This window comes from Emiliania huxleyi (genome assembly GCF_000372725.1).
Source record: "Emiliania huxleyi CCMP1516 unplaced genomic scaffold EMIHUscaffold_5, whole genome shotgun sequence".
Taxonomy (NCBI): domain Eukaryota; phylum Haptophyta; order Isochrysidales; family Noelaerhabdaceae; genus Emiliania; species Emiliania huxleyi.
The window spans coordinates 848,443-871,028 of record NW_005198244.1 but is presented as its reverse complement, the minus strand read 5'-3'; the positions used below and the strand labels follow the sequence as shown (position 1 = coordinate 871,028).

Genomic DNA, 22,586 nt, shown 5'->3' with positions numbered 1-22,586 from the left:
ACGGAGAAGGAGGTAGTCGTTAGGAGCAGCATTAACGGCGTCATTGACAAAACACCACCCACCAAACGCCGACAACGCAGCTCGCGACCTGGAGACCTGGACAGTCGAGACCAGCCCGCGCAAATCTGAGAGCAGCAAAACAAAATAACGCGCCGAAGCTGCGGACTCGCATCGAAGCGCTTTGCATCGAAGCCCTCGACGCCCGACTCGAGTTCGTCGTAAAGACTCGTGGCCACCACGCGATGCGAGCCCTTATGCTCTTCGCCTTCATTGCGCCCGCAGTGTCGCTCGGCGGGCTCACAGTCGGCGGGCTCACAGCGCGGCCTCGTTCCGCGATGCGAGTGGGAGTGCAAGGCCTTCGCCTTGCGGAGCCGGGTGAGGAGGCTCTGCTGCAGCCTCCGTCTCGCCCACGTGCCCACCACTTGAACGGTCGAGAGCCGCCATTGGGACTTGCCTTCATTCGTGCGCAGCCCGCCGTAGGCGAGCGGATGACTGAGGCCGAGCGGCGGCGCGCTGAACCGGTTCATGAACTGAAGCGGGCGAGAAAGAATCCGTTTGTGCGTGACGAGGAGGGCAACCTGATCGATGAGCGGAAGCAGCGCCCGAGGTAGAGAAGAATTCGCCCCAGCAGATCGTGACGCGACACAGCATGACGCGATGCGAGAGAACGGGCCCTTCCCTGCGCAGTCATCATGATGAACTTCCAAGCGGCCATCGGAGACCCGTCGAGAGTCCTGGGGATAAGTCCGTCCGTCTCTCACGCACTCTGACCGCAGCGTCCCTGACGTCGCTCTTCGCGTCTCTTCTGATGATACGTGGCTGGGTTCACAGCGATTGTAGGAAAATGACGAAAACACTTGACGGTGCGGCCTTCCGACTCGCGCCTCCGCCTCACTGGCACTATTGTAGCCCTGGCCGGTGCGCGTGTGAAGTTGAAGTTCCGGAGTGAAAATTCGAACGCGTTCTCTCACGGTGACCACCTCAGAGGCACCTCCGGAGGCAGGCCGCCGCACGCCGGCGACACAGCTCCAGCTGTCGAACTGACCCGCAGCTCCTCTCAGAGCGGGAACTGTGACGAAGGTTGACTGAGGCGGTTGTCAGGAATCATCATACGGATCACATGGTGGCTCTCTCATGACGGGAGACTGCCCGACCACTCCTGGGTGGCACTGCCACCGGTGTCGCTCGACGTCCTGTCGACAGCGTGCCGACAGCGACACAGACCATGTGGGACGCGTCGAGTATCCACCTCTACTGCTTACCCAGCCTTCGAGTGTATCCTGACTGTGGTCCCACACCCACTGGTGTCCATCTCAGAGACCGCAGGAGGTCATGAGGGTCGATGGGAGTGCCAACCCCACAATGCCTAAAAACCCAGCCCAGTACCCCACAACGTCTCAACGATGTCTCGATACACGCGTATAGGGCTAATATGTATTTTGCTTTTTTCCGGGGCGGCGGCGCTCCTTTCACCCGTGCTCCGACCATGGCTCCGACACCAAAGTAACGCTACCCGCGACCCCTCTCTAAATTGTCAGTTGTCACATGGCTCGTGGGTCCGAGGACGAGCTCCCCCCGCCCTGATGAGTCACCGGCCAGCAGCGGCCGCGGTGGCCGACCGCTTCCGCGACAAGCCCTCTCGGCACCTGCGCCGCGCACCGCCGCGCCACGTTGTGCGCCTGCGAGGCGGCCATCACCAGCTGGCGCCGCTGGCCGTCGATCCTCGAGATGTCGCCCATCAGCGCGCGCAGTTCCTGCTTGGTGCGGAGGACCGACGCCTCCGCCACCAGCACATGGCGGGCGGCCTCATCAAGCGCGCGCTGCGCGTCGGCGATGCTGCGCGCGCACGGCGGCGGCGCGGCCTCTCTCTGTGGAAGCCTCCAGCTCGGCTGGTGGGTCTCTTCGCGCCAGGCGGCATGCGCGGCAAGGAGGCGCTGCCGCTCGCCGCTACGCCTTTCGCGCACGGTACGCGCCGACTCTGCCCGCTGCAGTGTCTGCCTTAGGCGCGCCTGCGTAAGCCGCTGGCTGCTGTGTGCGCGCTTGCCGTCGGCCTGCAGCCGCTCGGCCGCCGCGTCGACTGCGTGCGCCACGTGCGAGGCCGTCCACGACGCGAGGATGGCGCGCCACGGCACCGGATCAGCCGGTGCTGCTGTAGCATAAGCAGCGCCCATTCCTGGAAGCCAAAGCGCAAGCGGCCGCCACAACTGGTCAGAGCTGGCGATTCGGAGCAGGCGCTGGCAGGTGGCTCGTGCAGCGCACACGGAGTGGGCAGGCAGGAAGCCGGCGATCAGCGTGAGGAGCTCGTCGACAACGACGTCCAGCAGCAGCGTGGGCATCACAGGTCTTCGAAAGTGGTCACGTGTAGAAGCAAAGAGACGGAGGAGCGGGGCCGCGATTGGCAGACCACTACCGCTGGGTCCGGCTCCTACCCAGACAAGGGGTCTGTTGCCACGGTTGACCCTATGCCCCCGTAGGTAGGACCGGTTTTGACCGCCCCAGAGGGCCCCGCAATAGGAGGTTGGTGGGTGGGTGGGGGTGGGGTGGGGGTAAAAAAAAGGCTTCGCTCGCGCGGGAGACGGCGCGTTTAGCCGCGAACGGGGCCATGCCAGACGAGTCGCCTGCGGCTGGGACGCCAGCCGAGACGGGTGCGGCGGCGGCGCCCGCGGTGGCGGCGCCCGGGACGGCAGCGCCGGCGAACGCGCCCGGGACAGACAGAGGGCTAACGGGTATTTTTTCACTTCGCTGCGCGGCCTGGGAAATAGGTAGGTAGGTGGGGCACGGAGCCTGGCGGTTGGCGCCCGCAATAGGTAGGTAGGAAGGGCGTTTTGGTGCGAGTCATGGTCAACAGACCCCCTGTCTGGGTAGGAGCCGGAACCCTGGGCTGGCGAGTACGTCCACTTGGAGCACTTGGAGTGCAGTCATCAACCGCACATCCAGGGCCGGGGAGCTCAGAAGCGCACCCAGCGGGCCGGATGATTGGCATCGGGTTACGGGCTAGAGAGCCCTAGCCCCGGGGGTGCGCGTTCGCAGGGCAAGGGCCTTAAAGTAAACACAGTTCTCCGAGGGTTGGACCCGCGTACCGGGTTTCCCCTTAACTGCAGGACGCCCCCTCTACTCGGAGCTAGTGGACATTACACTGGACACCACGCCCAAACAGACACTTGCTTAGTCCTCGGTCCCGGGGCTCCACCTTCGGTCCTCCCGGGGCTCCGGTTCTCCCCGATTCGCTCTCTTGCTCGCTTGCCGAGCGTCATACGACGGCCGGTGTGGTCGTTTCCCTCGTTGTTGGTGTCGCTTCCTCCGCTGCCGCCTTTCGTCTTCGCTAGCCTCTCCCAGCTCCACCGGTTCTGCGTGGTTGTCCTCTCCGCCACCCTTCGACGGCGCACGAGCAGGAACCGTCCGAGGGTGTCAGCCTTACGCGCCAGTCAGTGAGCACCGTGACGTCACTGCCAGGGGGCAGTCCGCGTCAACGAGTCGGTCGGGCGCAAACCCCGTCGGTAGGGGGGTGGTCCTGCCGAGGCCACATCGGGTGCATCCCCTCGCGTGGCAGATGTGCTCTGCCCTCGCGACCCATGGCGCCCCTTGCTGGCTCTGGGGGGAGGGCGGGGGGGTCGATGTCCACGCCTCACTTTTTCACAGCCTTGTTATTGAGAAGAAAATACCTCCTATGGCGCTGTGCGCTGGTCTGTGAGAGGTTGAGTGCGAGCCCTGGAGGCCCTGGGGATGGGGTGAGACTACCCGCGGGCCTAGAAAAGGCCCGCGCGCAGGGGGGTGGGACATTGAGACCGGTCATGAATGAGTGCGCGACACGCATGTTGCGAGCAGCGTTGTTGATGTTTTGCGCGTCGCCACAGACGGCGGCGCGCGAGAGCTGTTGCGAGTGGTGCTCTGGGCGAAGCCCCGGGCGCTGCCGGAGGCTGTGCCGTAGTCGGTGCGGTCGACGGCGCTCGGGCTGCCGACCTCTTTGGCGAAGTTGAAGATGATTCTCTTGGTCGGCGGCGCAATGCCGCCCTGACTTTCGACGAGACAAATTTTGACGATTCCGTTCTTGACATGGAGCGCGTCGTAGTACTGTCCCTTGTGCTCTTTGTACTTTGACCCAGCCTTTGGCTTTGCCGGTCGCATGGACGAGCGGGCCCTGTGACTTGTGGCCGCGCTCTTTGCACCCAAGAACCTTGAGCAAGGTTTGGTCGAGGGTTTTTCTTGGAGCACTTGCGACTTGGAGTGCGGTCATTAACCTCACATCCACGGCCAATAAATAAATAAATAAAACGGACATCCAAGCTAGGGCTGGGTCGAGGACAGACACGTCCCCACCTTTGCAGGATTTTGCAAGGGCGAGGGGGAGGGGGCGCATCGCGGCCACTTCTAGCACTTTGCCCCGCGAATTTTTTCCCCGACCCTACGAGAGGTGCCAGTCCAGCCCAGTGTCGTGAGAGGAGCTCCGGCCTGAACGCGATGGCGGCGCGAGCCGCAGCGGCGATCGACGACATCGACGCCGCCTTCGACGGCGCGCTCGGGCTTGAGGAGCACTTCCTCGCCGCCGGCTACGCAGAGGGGACCGTCCGCGGCGCGGCGAGCGGCCAGGACGACGGGAGGCGGCTCGGCTGCGACCGTGGGCGCGAGTTGGGGCGAGAGCTCGGCCGATTCCGCGGGCGCATCGACATGCTGAACGCGCTCGTCGCTGCAGGGCCGGCGCCACGGCACTTGCCAGAGAGGCGAGCGCACCAACGCAGCTCTCTCCCCTTCCCGCGTGGCGTCGCCCCACCGCGTCGTGCCGGCTCGCCGCAGGATATCTCGGCTGCTGAACGAGGCGGCCGCCACCATCCCGACGGAGCCGCCGGCGCCGCAGGACGAGGCGGCCTTCGAGGCGATCGCCGAGCTGCGCGCAAAGATGCGCATGCTCGATGCTTGGCTCGGCGGCTCACGGCTGCCTGCGGTGGAGCCGGACCTTAGCTTTTGACGCGGGGAGAGAGTGAGTGGGTGTCTTTTGACAACGGTATCGGACGTCGCAGTCAATAGCATCACAAGTCACTGGCCGGCGCTGTTGAAGTCACAGGCTGTGGTGGCGGGTGAGCGTTGGCCGTTGCTGCGTTGGCACTGTGTGGAACGGGCTAGCTCAAGGTTGCCTTAGATTGTCATGGAGAATGGCCGCGTTCTCGCCCCTTTCCTGTACGCGTGGGTCTCAGAGGACGAATGCGCACCGGATCTTCGAGGTCTTCAAAGTCGGCCGCGCCCCACGGCTATCCCGCCGGCTCTCGAGTGTCGCAGCGCGACGCGCTTCACCCCCTCGACTCCGCGCTGCGAGTCGATCTGGAGACGACGCTCGGCCACCGCCAACTCCACCCTGACGCGTCGCACATGCGCCGAGTGTCCCCCCCGAGGGTGTCCTTGTATAGTATGCTTGGTTGCGAGTTAAAAAAAGCCCGTTCCGCACCCGCAGCCAGCAGCAGTACACATGCCGTTCTGGCGCCCCTCGGCTGGCCAGAGGACGACTCACAATGCAAAATCGGAAAGACATCACGAGGGGCCGTATAAACGGTGCCGCAGCGGCCCGGGACACTAACAGTGAGTTGCTGCCACTCGCCCGGCCTCCTCCCCCTCGGGCTCGCCCGGAAAGTGGGCTTGCGCACCGGCGCCCCCCCCAGCACGCCGACCCGAGGTGTACCCTCCGGCCACCTGGGAGGGGAGCGCTCTCCCTTTTTGGCCCATTGGCTTCACCATGATGGATACGGAGGTGGCCAGCCCTTGGTCGTGCACCTGCGGCGCGAAGAGGAGGTGATCTCGGCGGACGACGGCCATGCCGAGAGCGGGTGCAGCGCGGAAGAGGGTGCGCAGCGCGTCGCGGCCGCGCGCATGGGAGCCGGGGGGATGGCCGGAGGGGGCGGGACGCCTGCATGTCCTCGAAGCTCCCAGCCGCATACGCAAGCCGAGCCGCGAACGGCGGGGAGGGAGTTTTGGAGGGTCAGCCAAGGACGCGCATGGCGAGTGACAAACTACCGCAACCTCCCCCCTCCCTGGTTTCTCATCGTGGGCAAGGCGCGTGCGCGCGGAGACCGCGGTCCTCCACGCACCTCACACCGCGCAGGACGTCCTCTAGCCGCTCTCTAGGTCCTAGCCACGAGGATCTGCCCCTCTGGGGGGGCGCGGGGGCCCCCGGCCCCCACACCCCCATGGGCCCACACCTGAGGCCCACACCGCACACGCCGGTCAGAGTGTGTACGACCGATCAGGTTTTGGAGGTGTTTCTGTAAGGGTGTATTCTGATGATTGCAAATTCGTTGGATGGTCTATCTGTATGTACTCCTCGAGATCTCTCCAAATCTGCCCTCTATTTAACCGTATATTAATCGGGAAGTCGGTGCTAGTGGAGACTAGTGGAGCCGGAGCCCCGTTTCCGCACTGGTGCTGCGCGGCGCTCGGTGCCTCCGGGGGCCCCCGCTACCCCCCAGAGGAGTACACACAGATTCAGAGATAGACCCTCCAACCAAAGTGATAAGAAAACTCCGACCTGATCGGTCGTACTACGTACTGACCGCCGACTGATCACTCCAGACAGCAGACAGGCCGACGTCTGCACGCGGCCGGCCGGGCGAGAGGCTTGACACGATCCGACCCTGCGACCCTGTGACTGACGCTGTGAGCCTGACGCTGCTGCTCTAGCTATCAGACATGCACCGCTGACTGCTGCCACAATGTGCGACCTGTGCTGGCCCCACTTGGCGGCCTTCCCGTCAGTGGTGAGGCGCACTTCAGAGCTGTCGATGAAAGAAAGAAAGAAAAGAGACATTCCAAGGGAGGGATGGGAGGACGGCACGCCGCCACCACACAGGGATTTTAAGGAGAGAAGTGCGGTGCTAGCCGTCGCCCACGCTCGGGCGTCTACCTCTTTCTATCTCCCTTCGCAGTCCCTCGCCGATTCTCGCAGCGACCTTCATGCCACCTCGCGGTCGTCCCACTGAGCACTTGGACTTGGAGCACTTGGAGTGCAGTTATTAACCTCACATCCAGGGCCGGGGAGCTAAGAAGCGCACCCCGCGTGGGGATCGATTTTCTTCTTCAGTCTTGCCCAGCCTCCACCAGGGTTCCGGCTCCTACCCGGATAGGGGGTCTGTTGGGACTGACTCGTGCCAAAACGCCCTACCTACCTACCTATCCCCAGGCCGCGCAGCGAAGCGAAAAAAGATGAAAATTGGGGTACCTACCTATTGCAGGGCCCTTTTGGGCCAAACAAGACCAACCTACCTACCTATCTGGGAGGGGCCAGCCAGTCCCGACAGACCCCCTATCCGGGTAGGAGCCGGAACCCAGTGCTTCAGCGCCAGTAGGATGCACGCCATCTCGACGGCCGCATGCTCGTCTCTGCTGCTCCCGTGCAGCCGCGCTCACGTCGCCAGTGCTAGACGGCGCGGGCTCGACGCGCCACTCTTGGGCGTCCTTGGCTTCGTCTCCTGGCTGGAGACGCACTCTCCGGAGGCTCTGGTGGAGATGCCCGCCCTGCCTCGCGAGAACAGCGAGATCACGCCGCGCGACGTCGACGTGGTCGCCTTCGACCTCAACTCGCTCGTGCACAATGCGCTGCGGAACGCGCGCGACGAGGACCAGGCGATCGCGATGGTGTTTCAGATGCTGCACAGCGCGCTGCGGCAGGTCCGGCCGCGGACGACAGTCGTGCTGGCGCTTGACGGCGCCGCGCCGATCGCCAAGCTGGAGACACAGCGCAAGCGTCGCGCCTCGAGCTCGAGGCGCGACGAGCGCAAGAAGAGCAAGCCGGACACGCGCAACAACAAGCGGAGGCCCGCGGGCGTCTCCGCGCTGTGCGCGACGCCGGGCACGCGTTTCATGGCCAGCCTCGAGGGCGCGCTGACCTACTGGATCTGCGCCGAGCTGCAGACCTACCGCGCGCGCGGCCTCCGCTTCCTCCTCTCCGGGAGCGACGTGCCCGGCGAGGGCGAGCTCAAGATTGTCGACTGGCTGCTGTCGCGCGGCGGGTCGATCCGCGGCGAGGTGGCGCTCGTCGGCGGCGACGGCGACCTCGTGCTGCAGGCGCTGACACTGCAGCAGGTGCAGCGGCTCCTCGTCGTGCGCGAGCTGCCCACGCGCAAGCGGCCGGGCGTCGCCGTCCACGTGCCGACGCTGCGGCGGCGGCTGACGGCGGCGCGTGGCGTCGGCGTCGGTGGCGGGACGGCGGGGGAGAACAACCCGCACGGCGCCGCCGCCATGCTGGACGACCTCGAGGCGCTGGCGTGCTTCACGCTGATGGGAAACGACTACCTGCCCAAGCTGAGGGAGGCGAGCTTCGAGCGACTGTGGCGCGCGCTCTGCGCGCTGCGCCGCCACCCGTCGCCGTACCTGGCGGGGCGCCGCCTGCTGCGCGCCGACCGCTGCTTCGACGCGCCGCTGCTCGCCGCGCTGCTGGAGGTGGTGCTGAGGATCCACCGGGTCGCGAGCACGGCGATCGCCACCGACGTCGAGGCGGGCGTCGCGCCGTCGGCGGCGCGAGCGGCGCACGCGATGGACGGCCTTGCGCCCGCCGAGGTGGAGGCCACCGTCGATGTGGTGGTGGAGGAGCTCTTCGCGTCTTGGTCGATGGGCGGCGATGGCGACGTTGATGGCGGTGGCGGTGGCGACGGCGGTGGTGGCGGCGGCAGTGGGAGCGCGGCGCGCTACTTGGGTGGCGTGCTGTGGACTGTGGCCATGTACACCGACGGCGTCGCGGCCGACTACTCCTACCGCTTCACCAACCTGAATGCGCCCGCCGCCTCTTCGCTCGTCGCCTACCTTCGCAATGGCCACCTCGCGGAGACTGCCGCCGCTGGCACCACCACCGCCGCAAGCGGGGCGCCGTCGTCGCTGCTGCCATGTGTGCCCTCCTCGTCTGCCGCGCCGCTGCCCGCGCCGCTCGTATGCTCAGCGCTGCTCCCGCTGGGCGAGCTGCGCAAGTTGGCTGACCCCGTGCTGCTGGCGGAGCTCGAGGAGGGCGGCAGCCTCGCCTTCCTCACCGCAGCCGAGCGCGAGCGCGCCGCCGCCGCCGCCGCCGCTGCCGCCTCCGCCAGCGTCGACGGCGAGGAGGAGGAGGAGGAGGAGGCCACCGCGCCACCGAAGCTGCCGCCCCTCGACTACCCGCGCACGCTCAAGGCCGCGGCAGCGCTGCCGGAGGCGGTCGTCGGCCGCTCGCTCCGCCTCTCCGCATCGCCCTCTTGGCTCGACTTCACCAGCACGCGCGCACACGGCCGTGGGCGGGGCCGCGGACGCGGTGGCCGTGGCGGTGGCCGTGGCAAAGGGGCGCAGGCAGAGGGCCTCCCGGAGTTGCCCGCGATGCCTCCCGACCCGCCCACCGGGTCGAGGTTTCGCCCGCTGCAGGCTGGGGAGGTGTCCGTGGGATGGCTGCCCGCCAGCCGCACGCCGCGGGCGCGTCGCTGGGCAGACGTACCGTAAAAGAATGCGCCCGCGGCCTCGACCCTCGCTCGCTACATCATCGACAGCGACCGCAGCCGCGGGGTCGCCGCCGCCAACGCTGCCGCAGCCGCAGCCGCAGCCGCAGGCAGGCACGAGGGGAAGGGCGAGGGCGGCGGCTCAGCTCCGGCCGTGCCCACCTCGTCCGCCAGCCCGCTGCCCGCGCCGCTGGTGGCGACCTCGCTGCTGCCGCTCGAGGAGCTGCGCCGCCTCGCGCCGCCGTCGCTCGTGCGCGAACTCGACGCAGGCAGCGGCCGCCCCTCTTCCACTCTTCCCCCTTCCGGGACACCTCCCTCCACACCCGCCCTCGTGTCACGCCCCCCACGCCGCGACGCTAAGGCGGATGCCTCGCCTTCATCCCGGAGGCGCTCGACGCCGAAATCGCCGCAGGGAACGTCAACGCGACCATCCACCCTCTCGACTACGCACGGACGCTCGCCGCTACAGACGACCTGCCCGACGAGCTGGTCGGCCGGTCGCGGACCGTCTCCTCGACGCCGGCGTGGCTGCGTTTTGGTGCGGCCGCGCCTGCTCGCGCCGACTCGCGAGGTCAGGGGCGTGGGCGAGGTGGGAGAGGGCGCGGGCGCAGGCAGGGGCGTGGGCCGCCGGGGATTGACCAGCTGCAGGGCATGCCCACGCTGCCGGAGCTCCCTCCAGAGCCACCGACGCCCAGGATGAAGCCTCTGCGAGGCAGGGGTGTCGCAGTGCATTGGGTTCCTGCAAGCCGGAGGCCGCGTGAACGTCCTTGGCTCAGTCAGCCAAACTCCCACTGCGCCGCTCGACGGGCGCATGCACGACAAAGTGAATCATTCATTATGCTACACGTATCAGCACGGTCATGTCTGTCTTTGCACCTTCTGTGCATTTGTATCGATTTGTTCCAAAGCGCGTAGTCGCGTGTGCGTGACGACCTCAATACTTCAGTAAAGCCGTACGCGGCTTTTAAGTGTTTTATTCCCAAAAAAAAGGTGGGGTGTAAAATGAAAATTACGTATTGAGTGTGTACGTACATCGTGTACTTTGTGCTCTTCATGTGCGCTCTAATTTTCTTATCGCCGATTTCGCAGAGTCGGCCTAGGATCCGCTATAGAGCAGCAAAGCTCATCGCGGGAATGGGGCAGGCAACGAAATTGGCGCCGGCTGGCGCCGCCGCCGGCGCCGGCGCCATTCCCATTGGTGGCGTAGCAGACGCTTCCGCGGCAGGGGAACGGCTGCCTCTCGGGTTCTGTTGGTCGAGAGGAGTAGGTGCAGGAGTGGAGGTCGACCTCAGCAGCTTGATGCAGCACCTGAGGGTCACCGCGTCAAGCCCGATCGCGTACACGAAAAAGAGGCTGTACAGGATGAAGAGCGAGAGGTCGTATCCGTTCTTCATCACGTGCTGGTAAGCGTTGACCATGTACACACGCTCGCCCTCCGGTCGCTGCACGGTCCTCGCAACGCCCCCCTCGGCCAACTTGCCGAAAAAAATAGTTCGCATCAACGGGTCGCCGCCCGTCCTGCCGTCGCCGAGCAGGATGCTGGGGTCGACCATGTACAGGATGAGGCAAGTTAACGACGCCAGCCAACAGGTTGCGCCTCCAATAACGTAGGCTATAACGCGCCTGTAGACGCTGCGCCGCGGATGTGGTCGCGATCCGATGATAGTGCCGATCGCGACCCCGTGCAAGAGACCGCTCGCCGTGAAGGCCATGCCGAAGAGGGTGTACCTAGGGAGATCGCGTGCCACGTAAGGGATCCATGTACGAGATGTGAAGTTTAACACCATATGAAAGCGGGTGCCATGTGAAGGCCAAGGACGAGATGAAGGTCGGGCCGAGGAGGTCGAGCGCGCAACGCTGCAGCTTCGTCTCATCGTGGTGCTCCCGCTCCCGCCGCTCTGTCTCCTCCTGCAACTCGCGCTTCCTAAGCTGGTTCGCCTGCGCGATCGCCGCAAGGTCGTCGCGCGTGAGCCGGCCGTTTCCGCTCTCGTCCATTCGAAGAAACTGCTCGACAAAGGGAGCATAGTCGTCGTGCGAGATGATACTCAGCTTCTCGAGCATTCCCAGCACGAACTCAGCCTTGTCCACTCCGTCACCGTCGGTGTCGAGGCTAACGATTAGCTCCTCATCGAGCGTCATCGAGAGGAGCTCCGCCTTCTTCTGCGCCTTGACCCGCCTGCAAAACAGCGACGTCCCTCGAGCTGTGAATCTCTTCCTGCCTTCTCGCGCGCGAGCATGCTCGCGCAGAGGGCATCCGCGGCGGTCGGCATTTGTTCGCGCGCACGGCAGCGGGAGCAGCGGATCGGGAGCAGTCGGCACGGTGGGCGCTCAACTCCCACCATATCACGAACGCACCGCTTCAGGCCATCTACGACCGTCGAGAGCAAGGAGCCAAAGAGGATTGCCGACAGGACCATTTGGATGATGCCGTAGAGCCGCCCGCCGTACGACGTCGGCGCGATGTCGCCGAGGCCAATCGTCGTCGCCGTCATGATGCAATGGTACAGCCCATCCGCGAAATCCCAGTCCTCCAGCACCGCAAAGATCCCCGCACCTGCCGCACGCGCAATCACGAATGTTGAGTAGCAGCGGGGCTGCGGCGAAGCAGTAGCGGGGCTGGGGCAAAGGAGCAGCGGGGCTGAGATGTCGCCTGCAAAGTTGAGCACCACGAACGCGACGTAGTTGAAGTAGAGGCCGCGGCCAACGTAGTAGATGTCAGGTGGCCTCCACTTGGCCACGGCCACGCGTGAAGCGTCCACCTGGTCCCGCGAGCGCAGTCTGCGGATCGCCCCTTGCGCCCTCTTCTTTCCCGCCTTCCCTGCCTTCTTCAAATTGCGCAACAAGGTCCCGACTGCCTCCACCAGCACGCCGCTGCTCGCGCCGAAAATGAAGAGTCCATAAAGGGCCCACACCATAGTGAAGCAGCGGTCGATGGGCGTCGGAGGCGTGTACGAGTGACCATAGCCGACGGTTGTGATCAGCACGAAGCACAGCCACAACCGGTCGACGACGGACCGCTCGCCGTATGCATCCCTGAATGCGGGCTCGTAGCCTACCACGCCGACGGCGAGGAACTCGGCAATGCCAACTATGAGGAACAGCAGCACTCCGGATGGCTCATGTGCAGGGTCTGGCACCCACCACCAGCGTAGCTGGCCTTGACGAGGCCCGACTACCCCCAACAACATTCCATTGTGTAGGCCAGTGAGGCTGGCGGCGATGATTGAGGTGCCCATCGACCTCTTCTGCAGGACGATGAGCGTGGCGGCCAGTCCGATGTGCGCAAGCGTGGTGAGCGCTTTGGTGAGCTTGGTTGAGGTCATGGTACACCATATACAGACAGTCGCTTCTCGTCAGGCCGCAGGCTTCCGCGGGTTGATTGACTCCGAACTTGGCAGCAGCACTTTTTCTTTTTTGCGTTTGAGTAACGAACCGACCGAAGGTGGACAGTGAGATGAGAGGGATTTTATTCTCCACACCTCGAGTGCGTGCCTTTATCTGCTAACAACGAACCTAAACCTCGAGACCATTGTGTTTTCGCGTGAAGCCATCTGAAGCCCGGTCGTAGCTGAGAACGAAGGTGCCCGCCGTGCCTCGCGCGACCCTTCAGCGGCCTTTCAGCAGCGTATGGCCGCGCTGCGACGACCCCGTGAACGCGGGCTGCTCTGTTTGGCTGCACTCCTCTGTGCCGTCTGCCAGCAGGGTGCTGACGCGCAGCGAGAGGCCCCCGCTGGCAGGCTGCTCAGCGGCGGCCGCCGCTGGCGGGGAGGCGGTGGGGGCAGCAGGCGCACTCCCACCAGGCTGGAGGAGACTGGGTCGCCTGAGTCGATAATAGATACAGGGGCGCGGTGGCGGATCCGGGTCGTTGGCTCTGGCCGCTTCCTCTATAAGAACGGCATGTCCATCATCGGCACCAAGCAGTTCTTCTCTCTCTTTGAGCTGCGCCGAGCCGCCTCGGGTGCCGAGAAGAAACACCTCACACACACCCAGCACCCGCCTTCACCCCTGGACCGGGCATGGGAGTGGCTTTCGCGAATGCGCCCCGCGCTGTCCCGCCAGGCGCGTACTTCATCGCTGACCACGCCGGCGACTGGCTGCGGCTGAACTCGCTCGAGGGCGCAGACGGCTTTGAGAGGCTCGAGGCGATTAAGTACAGGCCGCCGCCGCCGCCCGACCCGGCCTCCGACGCCGAACATAGTGCGGTGGTGGAGGTGGAGCAACGCTCGACTGGCGTCGCAGCGAGCTCTGGGCCGACTCCGAGCCCGTTTTGGCTCACGCGGCACGCGAGCGGCGCTTACATGGTGCAGGTGTCCGCGGATGGGCGCTGGTATCTCTGCGAGCACGCGGCGGACCCTCAGAAGCTGGTGGCCGCCGCCGGTGGCACAGCGGAGGGTGTCAACACAAGCGCACTCTTCGAGCTGCAGCGCGTGGTTGCGCCGGAGAAGGAGCGGGAGCAGGAGGCGGCTCCGCCAGGCGGCGCTCTCTCTTTTGTCGAGCGCGCCAAGCGGTGCGTGATGCGCAAGGGGGGGCGTGACGTGGTGCTTGCGACGTACCACAATATCGGCATGATGGACTGGGCCTCCCTCTTCTGGGGGTGGCTCAAGGCGAGCGCGATCGACCGCTTTTTCCTCCTCGAGCTCGACGGGCTTACCTGCAAGGCGGACCGCCCTCTCACCGCCGTGCAGCCTCCCTGCTGCCTCGCCCTCCCCTGCTGCTTCCCACTCCCCTGCTGCCTCTGGACCCCTTTCATGCACCACTGCTACCTCACTGCGCCTGCTGCCCCCGCCACCCCAGGCTGCGCGGGCGCTCAATGTGTCTGTGCACTTCGAGTGCGCGACTGCCGCCGACATGATGCTGCCGCCCGAGCTGACGCACATCCAAAAGGCGAGCGCGCTGGCCGACTGGGGTACGACGGCCGAGTCGGCCTACTTCAAGTTTCTGCGCTGGAAGCTGCGCTTCGTCGAGCTGCTCGCCATGCAGGATGGTTGCCCCTCCCACGCCCGCCTGATCCACGGCTAGCTCGCTGCCCTCGCCGCCGGCGCCCAGCGCCACAGTGACCACATCGCCGCGCCGACTGCCACGCGCGGCCTGACGGCCTACGCCGGCCCGACGCACAGGGCGTCGACGTACTGATGGCCGACGTGGACGTGCTTATCCTGTCGCCGCAGTTTGTGCCCGAGCTGGTGGACATGAACGTCGACCTCGTCATCTCGTCTGACGCGAGGCAGGGCTCGTACGACGACAACGTGCACTGCCCGTGCTCCAACGCAATGTACCAGCGCTACACCTTCGACTGGGTGTGCGCGGGCCTCTTCTACATGCGTGCCACCCCCGCCGCGCTCTGGTTCATGCGGCAAGCGCAGGTTGGGCCGCACGAGTGGTTGCCTCTGCCACACCTCGCCCGCATTGTCTGCACCTCGGTTGCATAGGAGATGATGGACGAGTACACCATCACTGACCAGGACGCGATCCAGGCCGTGCTCACGGGCCACACTCAGGTCGCAATCCCGCAAGACAAGAAGCGGGGCAACGTGTCGGACGGCGTCTCGGGCGCAGCTGCCCGCCGAGCGGGCTCGTGGCTCAAGCCGATCTGGCTGGAGGGCCTGGGTGCGACAGAAAACCTGCGCAACATGCGCGGGACGCAGCCGCTCAACGCGCCGATGAAGGAGCCGATGTGGCTACGGCTGCTCTCGGCGCAAAAGGCCAAGGGCTTCACCTGGAAGACCATGCCGCTCGAGCGCTACGGCAACGGACCCATCTTGGTGCACCACTGGGAGAGCATGTTTGGGCGGAGCTACGGGGAGGGGAAGGCGCAGCTAGGAGACGCGCCCGGGATCGGCGGCTTCCGCTCCATCCACGCCAACTGCAACACGAAATCGTGGCTCGCGCAAGACGTGCGTAGCCGCTCCTTCTTGCTGCAGCCAAAGCCGCTCAAGTAGGCCCGGAAAATGTTAAGGGTCCCGGACATCACGCGACCGGCGAGGCATCTGCGATCTGGCCACCTTCCTCACGAGATTCCTCGTAAATGCGACCAGCGGCGTCATCAGATCTAGCTGTGTTTGTTGTTTGTGTCGCGCAGCGCACACATGAACGACAAAAGGCTCCGAGTCCTGAGAGCCCCCATGTGTGACGGAGTCCCCAAATAAATAGATAAATAAAAACGGACACTAGAGCTGTCAAACGTTAAGAGCTGAACAGTGTTGCTAGTGTTAACAGTAACAACAGAACAACAGTGGGGCTCCCCAACAACAGTAGCTAACGTTAGGCCAGCTGAACAACAATAAGGAAGGCCTGGCAGTGACCCACGACGATCTCCAGCGTCCAGTGCGGGTAATACCCGAAAATACCCGGAAAAACCCAGGTATTTTCGGGGTTTACCCGGGTTTTTTGGCATTTTCTGCTTGCTGACCACTGAACAACAGTAACAACAGTAACAAACAGTAACAGCTTGGGCTGGGGGAGAACACTTGAACAACGTTGAGGATTTTCAGCCAACAATAGTGCAACTGTTAGGCCCAAAGTTAACGTTTGACAGCTCTAACGGACACCTCTATACACTGTGACGGAGTCCCCTGTGCCTGTAGCGTGTTGCTGTTGTGTTTTCTGTTTAAGTTTCTCCGCTCTCGGAACTCGCTTGGCAACACACACCGGTGCCGGAGCGCCGCACGCGCAGGCGCAGCTCGCGCCGCGGCGCGCTCTCTTGTGGCGTGTTGCGACCTGATGGGACCTCTCCGTCCACTCTCCGCACACACGCCGCATTCCACCGCAGCGCGAGGGTATCGAGAGATGAGAGCAGGTTCTCTTCCGGAACCAGGACTACGATCGGATGGTATCACCTGTTCGCGACCAGCGCCAAGACCACGTTCCACACGAGCGCCACGAGCGACGCGAATGGCACGCGAAGGGGAGGCGGCATCAGCGCAAAGTTTACGAGCTGTGGTGGGATCCAAATCTTCCAGTTGGAGATCATCGTGCCGACATACTCGTTCTGCAGCTTGATCACGACTGAGCTCACGAGAGCGGCCAGGCTGAACGGCTCGCCGGCGAAAGCGGCGGCGGAGAGCGCGCTCACGAGGCCGAAGCTGCAGAAGAAGCCGAGGACGACGATTGGCGCGTTGACAAACTGGTCGAAGATGAGGCGGGCGGCCGTCCCAGCGGTGGAGCCGGCTCCAAGGCGGAGCTTGCTGCCCACCGCCCATTCGTTCGCCGCATACGTCGCGCACAGGAAGGGCGTGACGTACAGCACGTTCACGGCGACGAGGTTCAGCAGGCGGCGAAGGGCGAACGAGGTTGAGCCCTCCAGAAGCTGAGCAATCAGATCGCCGGTGGCGGCGAGCACGGCGCCGGTCGCCATCTTCGTGCGGAGCGGATTGTCGTCAAGTGCGCGCATGTACCTCGCCCACTGCGACTGGACGATGCCACCACCTCCATCTTCGGCGGCGCTCGCGCTGCCACCGCGCAGAGCCGCTATTGGGCATCGTGGAACGCGGTGCACCAGGCCTTTGTGCGATGCAGAGGAGCGCGCGCCGAGCGAGACTGCGGGACGCTGGCATGGCAGCGACGCAGCGAGCGGCACAAGGAGCAACACGACGAGGCGAGGAAGCGACATGTGCGTGTCGTCGAGCGGCGAGACGCGAATAACGATTTTTTTCCTCCCTTTTCTTCTTCGCACATCTCCCGCCTTTGTCCGAGAGCCTGCGAAAAGCCAACCGGCAGCAGCGATGGCTCGCAAGCGCTGGGACTCCTCGATCCACAACCTCGAGCTCTATCGCGCCACCAAGCTCGAGCGCGAACGACGCCGGCAGAGCCACCAGTCGCAGAATGCCGAGGCGGCCCGCAAGGACCTGCAGGCGCGCCGGCTCGGTCGCTTCAGCAACATCCTCAACGCGCTCGACAAGCCGCGGCCAAAGCGTCCGGACGAAGCCGACGCGGAGGAGGGAGCGGGCGAGCGCCACGCGCCCTCCTCCGCGCCGTCGCGCGACGATGCCTCCGCCAGCGGTGCTGCCGCGGACTCTGACCGGCCGGCCGACGGGCTCGCGAGCCTCGAGGCGGCGCTCGAGGAGGTGATGGAGGAGGCGGGGCGGCGGCGACCCGCCTCCGTCGGGCGGGCCTCCGCGACGAGGGCCAAGCGCGGTGGCAGGGCGCGCAGGCCGGCCGCCCTTCCACCGCGCGCCGGTCCGTGCGACGAGCGGACGGCGGCGCTGATGGCGCGGCTCGCCGACTGCTTGAGAGAGGCGGAGGCGCGGCGGGCGGAGCAGGCTCGCCTCTACGAGGCCACCCAGGAGGAGGTTGCGCGGTGCCGCGCGGAGCTCGAGGAGAGGTTGCGCGGCGAGGTCGCTGCCCTCCGCGCCGAACACGAGGCGGCGGAGCGGAGGCACCAGGCGGAGCTGAGAGCCGCCACGGTGAGCTCCTTGAGGCTGGGTGCGGCCGCCGCCCCGCCCTCCCCGGTCCACCTCCCCCCCCCCCCCCCCTCACCCGAACAGCTCCTCCGTCGCAGGAGAGGCTCGCTTCGCTCGAGGCGTCGCGCAGCGAGGCGCCGCCAGCCCAGAGATCTCGGACAGATCTCGGACAGATCTCGGGCGGAGCTCGGACGGAGCTCGGCCAGATGTGGGCTAAGCTCCTCCTCCTCCTGCCACGAGGCGCACCTGCGCAACCTCCTCTCCGGCCTAGCCGAGCTTGGCCCCGCGCTAGCCGAGGCGGGGGCAGGCAGGGCCGCGGAGCGCGAGGGCGGCCGGGCGGCGGCGGCGCCGCCCGCCTTGCCACACTTGGCGCATCCGGCGGCGAGGCTCTTCACGCCCCTCGCGCGCCGCGGGTGGGGGGGCAGCCCCCTCGGGCCGGAAGGACACAGCCCCGCAGGAGGGCCGCCTGAATCGCCAGAGTCGCCTCTCGCGCCGCAGCACGCCTCCTGGCCCGCCGCCGAGGTGGCGCCGCCGCCGCCACCGCAGCAGCAGCAGCAGCAGCAGCAGCAGCAGCAGCAGCAGCAGCCCTTCGGCGGCGGCGGGGGCGCGGCTGCGGCGGACGGCGCGGCCTCGTCGCCTCGAGGTTCGGCCAGAGGTGCGGCGGGCGAGCCGGAGCCGCAGCCGACCTTTGCCGATCTTCCGGCGGCGCCCACGGTCGAGAGGGGGCTCGGGGCGAGTGGGGGCAGCTGTGAGCAGCGTCTCTTCACGGCTCTCGCTGTGAGCAGGTGGAGAGCCTCGCGCAGTGGGGCAGCTGGGGGCGGCGGATGAGCGACGACCTCAAGCCGCCGCCGCGCCCCCTCCATAGCAGCCCCCTCCACAGCAGCAAGCCCGGTCTACGGGGCGGGGTAGGCTGGGGGGCGTGGGAGGACGCGGAGGACGTGGCCGCCGTCGCGACGCCGCGATCCACCGTCCCGCGGCCCACGTGCGATAATGTGGCGGGCGGGGAGACATCCTGTGCCCGGGCATAACCCCCCCCCCCCTCTCACACACACACACACACACAACGCAGACGTCGCCTCACTCTTCAATGCCCCAACATGAACATCTCGTCCTAGAGGGCAGCACCTCTCTAGACACACATCGGACATCGCCTCGCGTCCAAGTACCAAGAAATTCTAGGAAAGATGTTGCAAACCAGAGGAGACAGGAGAGCGCCGAGGGAGCGGATCTTCTGAAATATGATGTCTCTCACGCACTCTCTCTGATGTCTGAAATCATCCCCAGGGCCTCCGGGGCTCGCACCTCAACCTCTGATAGACTAGCGCGCACACACACTTGGAGGCAGGTGATCGAGTATTTCTTCAATGGGAGTTGCGTTAGTGAAATTCTTCAAGATAAATTCTTTCTCAATAGGGAGTTCCGTTGCAAAATTCTTTCTCAGGTGTACCTCTCAGGTGTACCTGTGTTAGTGTTGTGCGAGGGAGCTTTCTTGTAAAATTCTTTCTCAACACGATGTAACAGGTCTGAATCGGTTACAGGTGTCGAATGCCGCCCACGTCCTTTGACGAGGATCTAGCCCGCGAGTTCACCGCGGACGCCGGCGAACCCTTCGCAGACCCAGAAGGCGCGCTGCTGCCACCCGTGCTGCATGAAGCGGCCGCGAGCTGGGAGCGGCCAGCTGGCTTGCTCACTGAAACGCTCGCGGCCGGCGCTGAGCTGTGTGTGGTTCACCTTGCTGGCGCACCGAGGGTGGCGTCGTGCGATATTGTTTGCGAGGCGGCGGATGCCGCCGCCAAAGCGGCTGCCACGGCGCTCGCCTCCGCAATGCACCTCATCGCCGACCACGCCGAAAAGTTTGACGACGGCGCTTTTCTGTGGGAGCTAATCTGGCCCAGGAGTGAGGAGGGCCAGCCGGTGGTCTCGCCTACGGGTCGGTACGGCGTCAAGCTGTGGGAGCACGGCGCCTGGAGGTTGGTGACCATCGACGACCGTGTCCCGCTGGACCGTGATGGGAAGTGCCTCTTGCCACTCTCTGGTAACCGGCTTGAGCTATGGCCGCTGCTCCTCTCCAAAGCCCTGCTCAAGCTCTCGTCGGGCGGACAGGGCGGACGCGGAGAGCACGAGCTCGCGCTCCACCGGCTGACGGGCTGGATGCCTGCTGTCGCCCCCGTGCTCCCAACGGTGCCCGCCGCGACGACTTGGAGCTTGGTGGCGTCCATGCTTGCCCGCGCGGATACCATCGTCGGCCTCACGCTACCACCGTCGGGAAGCGAGGATTCTGACGCGCTGCTGGAGGAGAAGGGCCTCATCCGCCCAGCGATGCTCACAGTCTGTGACGCGCGCGAGGTTGAGGGCCGTCGGTACATGCGGCTCCGCTCAAGGTACGCGTCCTGGCGGGGTCCGTTCTGCGACGTGGACGAGACTTCCTGGACGCCTGCTCTCGCTTCTTCCCTGGGGTGGAGCCGGATGCAGAGGCTGCGGATGAGGGCCGCCGGCCAGACGCTCTTGGACTTCTGGGTGGACGAGGCCTCGCTCCTCTCCCTCTTTGGGGCCGTCCATATGTTGCACAGACCGGCGGCGTCGACGGCGACTTCTGTAACTGAGCTCGACCGGCAAAAGGGTGCTGAGCAAGTTCGGCTGCTCGTGCTGCCCGCGTCTGATGAGGCGGGAGGTAGCAGCACGCGAGTTCAGATGTGCGTGCAGGCGCCGGGCGCGCAGGAAGTGGGCTTCTCGCTCTCGCGCTTCGAGTGGTCCTCCTGCACCGCACCTGCGCCTCTTCTCAGCCTCGTCGTGCGCGACGTCTGGACTGCCGAGCTTGACTTGCGTGAGGGCATCTACCACGTTGAATTCTTCCTCCCAGCTGAGGCGAGTAAAGGACCCCTTTTGAACAACGAGACGACCTCCGAAGCTTCGGTGGGAGCCTCAAACGGCATGAGAGGCGGGTCTATTGCGGCAGCGGGGGACGGAGAGGCAGAGCTTAATTCAGCGGAGGCGGAGTCTGTGGCGAATGGGTCAGCTGAGGCGACAGAGGCGACAGTGGAAGCAGAAGAAGCAGACGCACCGCCACTGTCGTGCTCCCTCTTTGTCTCCCACGCTCAGCCGGTGCAGCTTGGGGAGGTGAGAGACGTCCTTCGCGACGCCTTGTCGGTGCATTCACAGACCGTCTCTGGCACGACGAAGGAGGTGCCTCCTTTGAGCTGGGCGGTCGCGCTCGCGGTGACTCTCAAGCCGAAGGCGTCCGGGACCATGTGCGTGACGATACGGCCGCCTGGTAGCCTCCCAGCGTCGTGCTGCAGGCTGCATGCAGTAGACGACGCCACCGGCGAGTCGACGCGCGTGGTTGGCTTCTGCACCGGCCCAGTCGCCTGCTCCGACGCGTCGGGCGTGACCCTCCTGCTCGACGTCAAGGCGCCAGCCGGCAAGACGCCGCTGAGCGCCGGCGAGTGGCACGCAGATATCGTCTCCGATGTCGAGGTTGAGATCTCCGCCGCCGAGCTTGGGGAGGCAAGCCTCCCGCTGGAGCAGTACTCGCCCAATACCGACTACCGGCTGTTTCGCTCCACGCTCAGCTCCAGCGCCTCGTGCAGTGCGGTGGTGCACGTCGCGTGCGAGGGCTTCCCCAGTGCCAAGCTGACGCTCCGGCAGCTGCGGGTGGATGCGGAGCCGGCCGAGGCCGGGCTGGATCGCGCGACGTCGGTGATCCGGGCTGTCACGGGCGTCGGGTGCGTCACCATGCATGGCCTACTGCCCGACGGCGCTCCGGGCGGCGCCCTGCTCGAGTGCGTCGTCGACAGACACTGCGCGGCGCTGCTCGAGTTGCCGAACAGGCCCGTGCAAGGCTTGGTGGACGCGCCGCCCACCGCGGCTGACGAAGAGGCGGGCGAGCCGGGCGAGGACGAAGAGGCGGGCGAGCCGGGCGAGGACGGGGCAGAGACCAAACCAGCGCGCGGCACTACTGACCTCTCGTGGAGGCTGCTTGCGGTCGCGCCAGGAGGTGTGACGGTCGAGAAGGACGCGGCTTTCTACCAGTCGCTCGACGCGCTCAAGTCGACTTGGGAGGCGGCCGAGGCGGGAAGGGCGAGCCGGGCGAAGAGCATGCGCGAGGCCTTTCTCGCACATTCGCGCGATGACGCGCAGCCAGCCTCCTCCGCTGCAGCACCCGTTCGGCGGCGACCCCTGAGCGAGAGTCAGAGCGCCCGTGTGCTCTCCGCGGAGGATTGGGAGGCGGCCGCGGCCGGAACGAGCGAGGAGCGGGTGGAGGCGCACAAGAAGGTGTGCGAGGCTGCCGCAGCGCTGCGCGCGCAACTCCTCGAGCGCTCCTCCGCGGCGAGCCTGGCAGAGCTCGCTGCGGCCAAGGAGGGGGAGGTCCGGCTGAGAGAAGCCTCCGCGCGCTCTTCCTCGCATTGCGATGGGCTGGTGGCGTCGCTGCTACCCGCCGCGTGCACAGCCCAAGAGGCTTGAGGCCCCGTGCGAGAGCGCTAGATAGGTGTGTGTCCGAAATCGTGAGACCCCCAAAACGCTACTGAGGTCGGCGGGTGAGGGGCAAACCCCTGCAGCGGCGCGCCGGCCGCGAGGAGTCTCGAGCCCTCGCCGCCCTTTGCGCTCTGGACGGCCGCCGCCCTCGCCGCCCTCCCCCTCGTCTATAGCGTGTGATTAAATACGCGAGAAAGTGTTTGGTCATCGCGCTTGCGGCCGCGCCTTCTTTGCTCTTTCCCCTCCTGCGCAGTTTCAGTTTCCGCTCAACACAGGGACA

The 22,586-nt window shown here is 65.6% G+C and overlaps 7 protein-coding genes across 7 annotated transcripts; 4 read left to right on the top strand and 3 right to left on the bottom strand.

Moving 5' to 3' along the window:
* Nucleotides 1–278: 278 nt before the first annotated feature.
* On the top strand, nucleotides 279–815 carry EMIHUDRAFT_432559 (hypothetical protein). Its single transcript, XM_005767040.1, has 2 exons — nucleotides 279–411; nucleotides 481–815. Exons 1-2 carry the CDS (start codon nucleotides 336–338, stop codon nucleotides 609–611), a joined length of 207 nt encoding a protein of 68 aa, XP_005767097.1. The 5' UTR covers nucleotides 279–335; the 3' UTR covers nucleotides 612–815.
* Nucleotides 816–1,541: 726 nt separating this feature from the next.
* EMIHUDRAFT_197160 (hypothetical protein) lies at nucleotides 1,542–2,336 on the bottom strand (the record flags this gene model as incomplete). The annotated part of the gene is made up of 1 exon (XM_005767039.1): nucleotides 1,542–2,336. The coding sequence occupies one exon, from the start codon at nucleotides 2,334–2,336 to the stop codon at nucleotides 1,542–1,544; it is 795 nt and encodes a 264-aa protein (XP_005767096.1).
* A 2,122-nt stretch (nucleotides 2,337–4,458) lies between these two features.
* EMIHUDRAFT_96363 (hypothetical protein) lies at nucleotides 4,459–4,963 on the top strand (the record flags this gene model as incomplete). The annotated part of the gene is made up of 2 exons (XM_005767038.1): nucleotides 4,459–4,625; nucleotides 4,792–4,963. The coding sequence occupies 2 exons, from the start codon at nucleotides 4,459–4,461 to the stop codon at nucleotides 4,961–4,963; spliced, it is 339 nt and encodes a 112-aa protein (XP_005767095.1).
* Nucleotides 4,964–7,329: 2,366 nt separating this feature from the next.
* EMIHUDRAFT_96362 (hypothetical protein) lies at nucleotides 7,330–9,438 on the top strand (the record flags this gene model as incomplete). The annotated part of the gene is made up of 1 exon (XM_005767037.1): nucleotides 7,330–9,438. The coding sequence occupies one exon, from the start codon at nucleotides 7,330–7,332 to the stop codon at nucleotides 9,436–9,438; it is 2,109 nt and encodes a 702-aa protein (XP_005767094.1).
* A 1,067-nt stretch (nucleotides 9,439–10,505) lies between these two features.
* Nucleotides 10,506–12,757, bottom strand: EMIHUDRAFT_197156 (hypothetical protein; the record flags this gene model as incomplete). Its single annotated transcript, XM_005767036.1, has 4 exons — nucleotides 10,506–10,530; nucleotides 10,743–11,162; nucleotides 11,254–11,610; nucleotides 11,790–12,757. The coding sequence occupies 4 exons, from the start codon at nucleotides 12,755–12,757 to the stop codon at nucleotides 10,506–10,508; spliced, it is 1,770 nt and encodes a 589-aa protein (XP_005767093.1).
* Nucleotides 12,758–16,266: 3,509 nt separating this feature from the next.
* On the bottom strand, nucleotides 16,267–17,043 carry EMIHUDRAFT_197154 (hypothetical protein; the record flags this gene model as incomplete). Its single annotated transcript, XM_005767035.1, has 1 exon — nucleotides 16,267–17,043. One exon carries the CDS (start codon nucleotides 17,041–17,043, stop codon nucleotides 16,267–16,269), a length of 777 nt encoding a protein of 258 aa, XP_005767092.1.
* Nucleotides 17,044–17,155: 112 nt separating this feature from the next.
* On the top strand, nucleotides 17,156–22,354 carry EMIHUDRAFT_461548 (hypothetical protein; the record flags this gene model as incomplete). Its single annotated transcript, XM_005767034.1, has 3 exons — nucleotides 17,156–17,836; nucleotides 18,619–18,815; nucleotides 19,372–22,354. The coding sequence occupies 3 exons, from the start codon at nucleotides 17,156–17,158 to the stop codon at nucleotides 22,292–22,294; spliced, it is 3,801 nt and encodes a 1,266-aa protein (XP_005767091.1). The 3' UTR covers nucleotides 22,295–22,354.
* Between the last annotated feature and the right edge of the window lie 232 nt (nucleotides 22,355–22,586).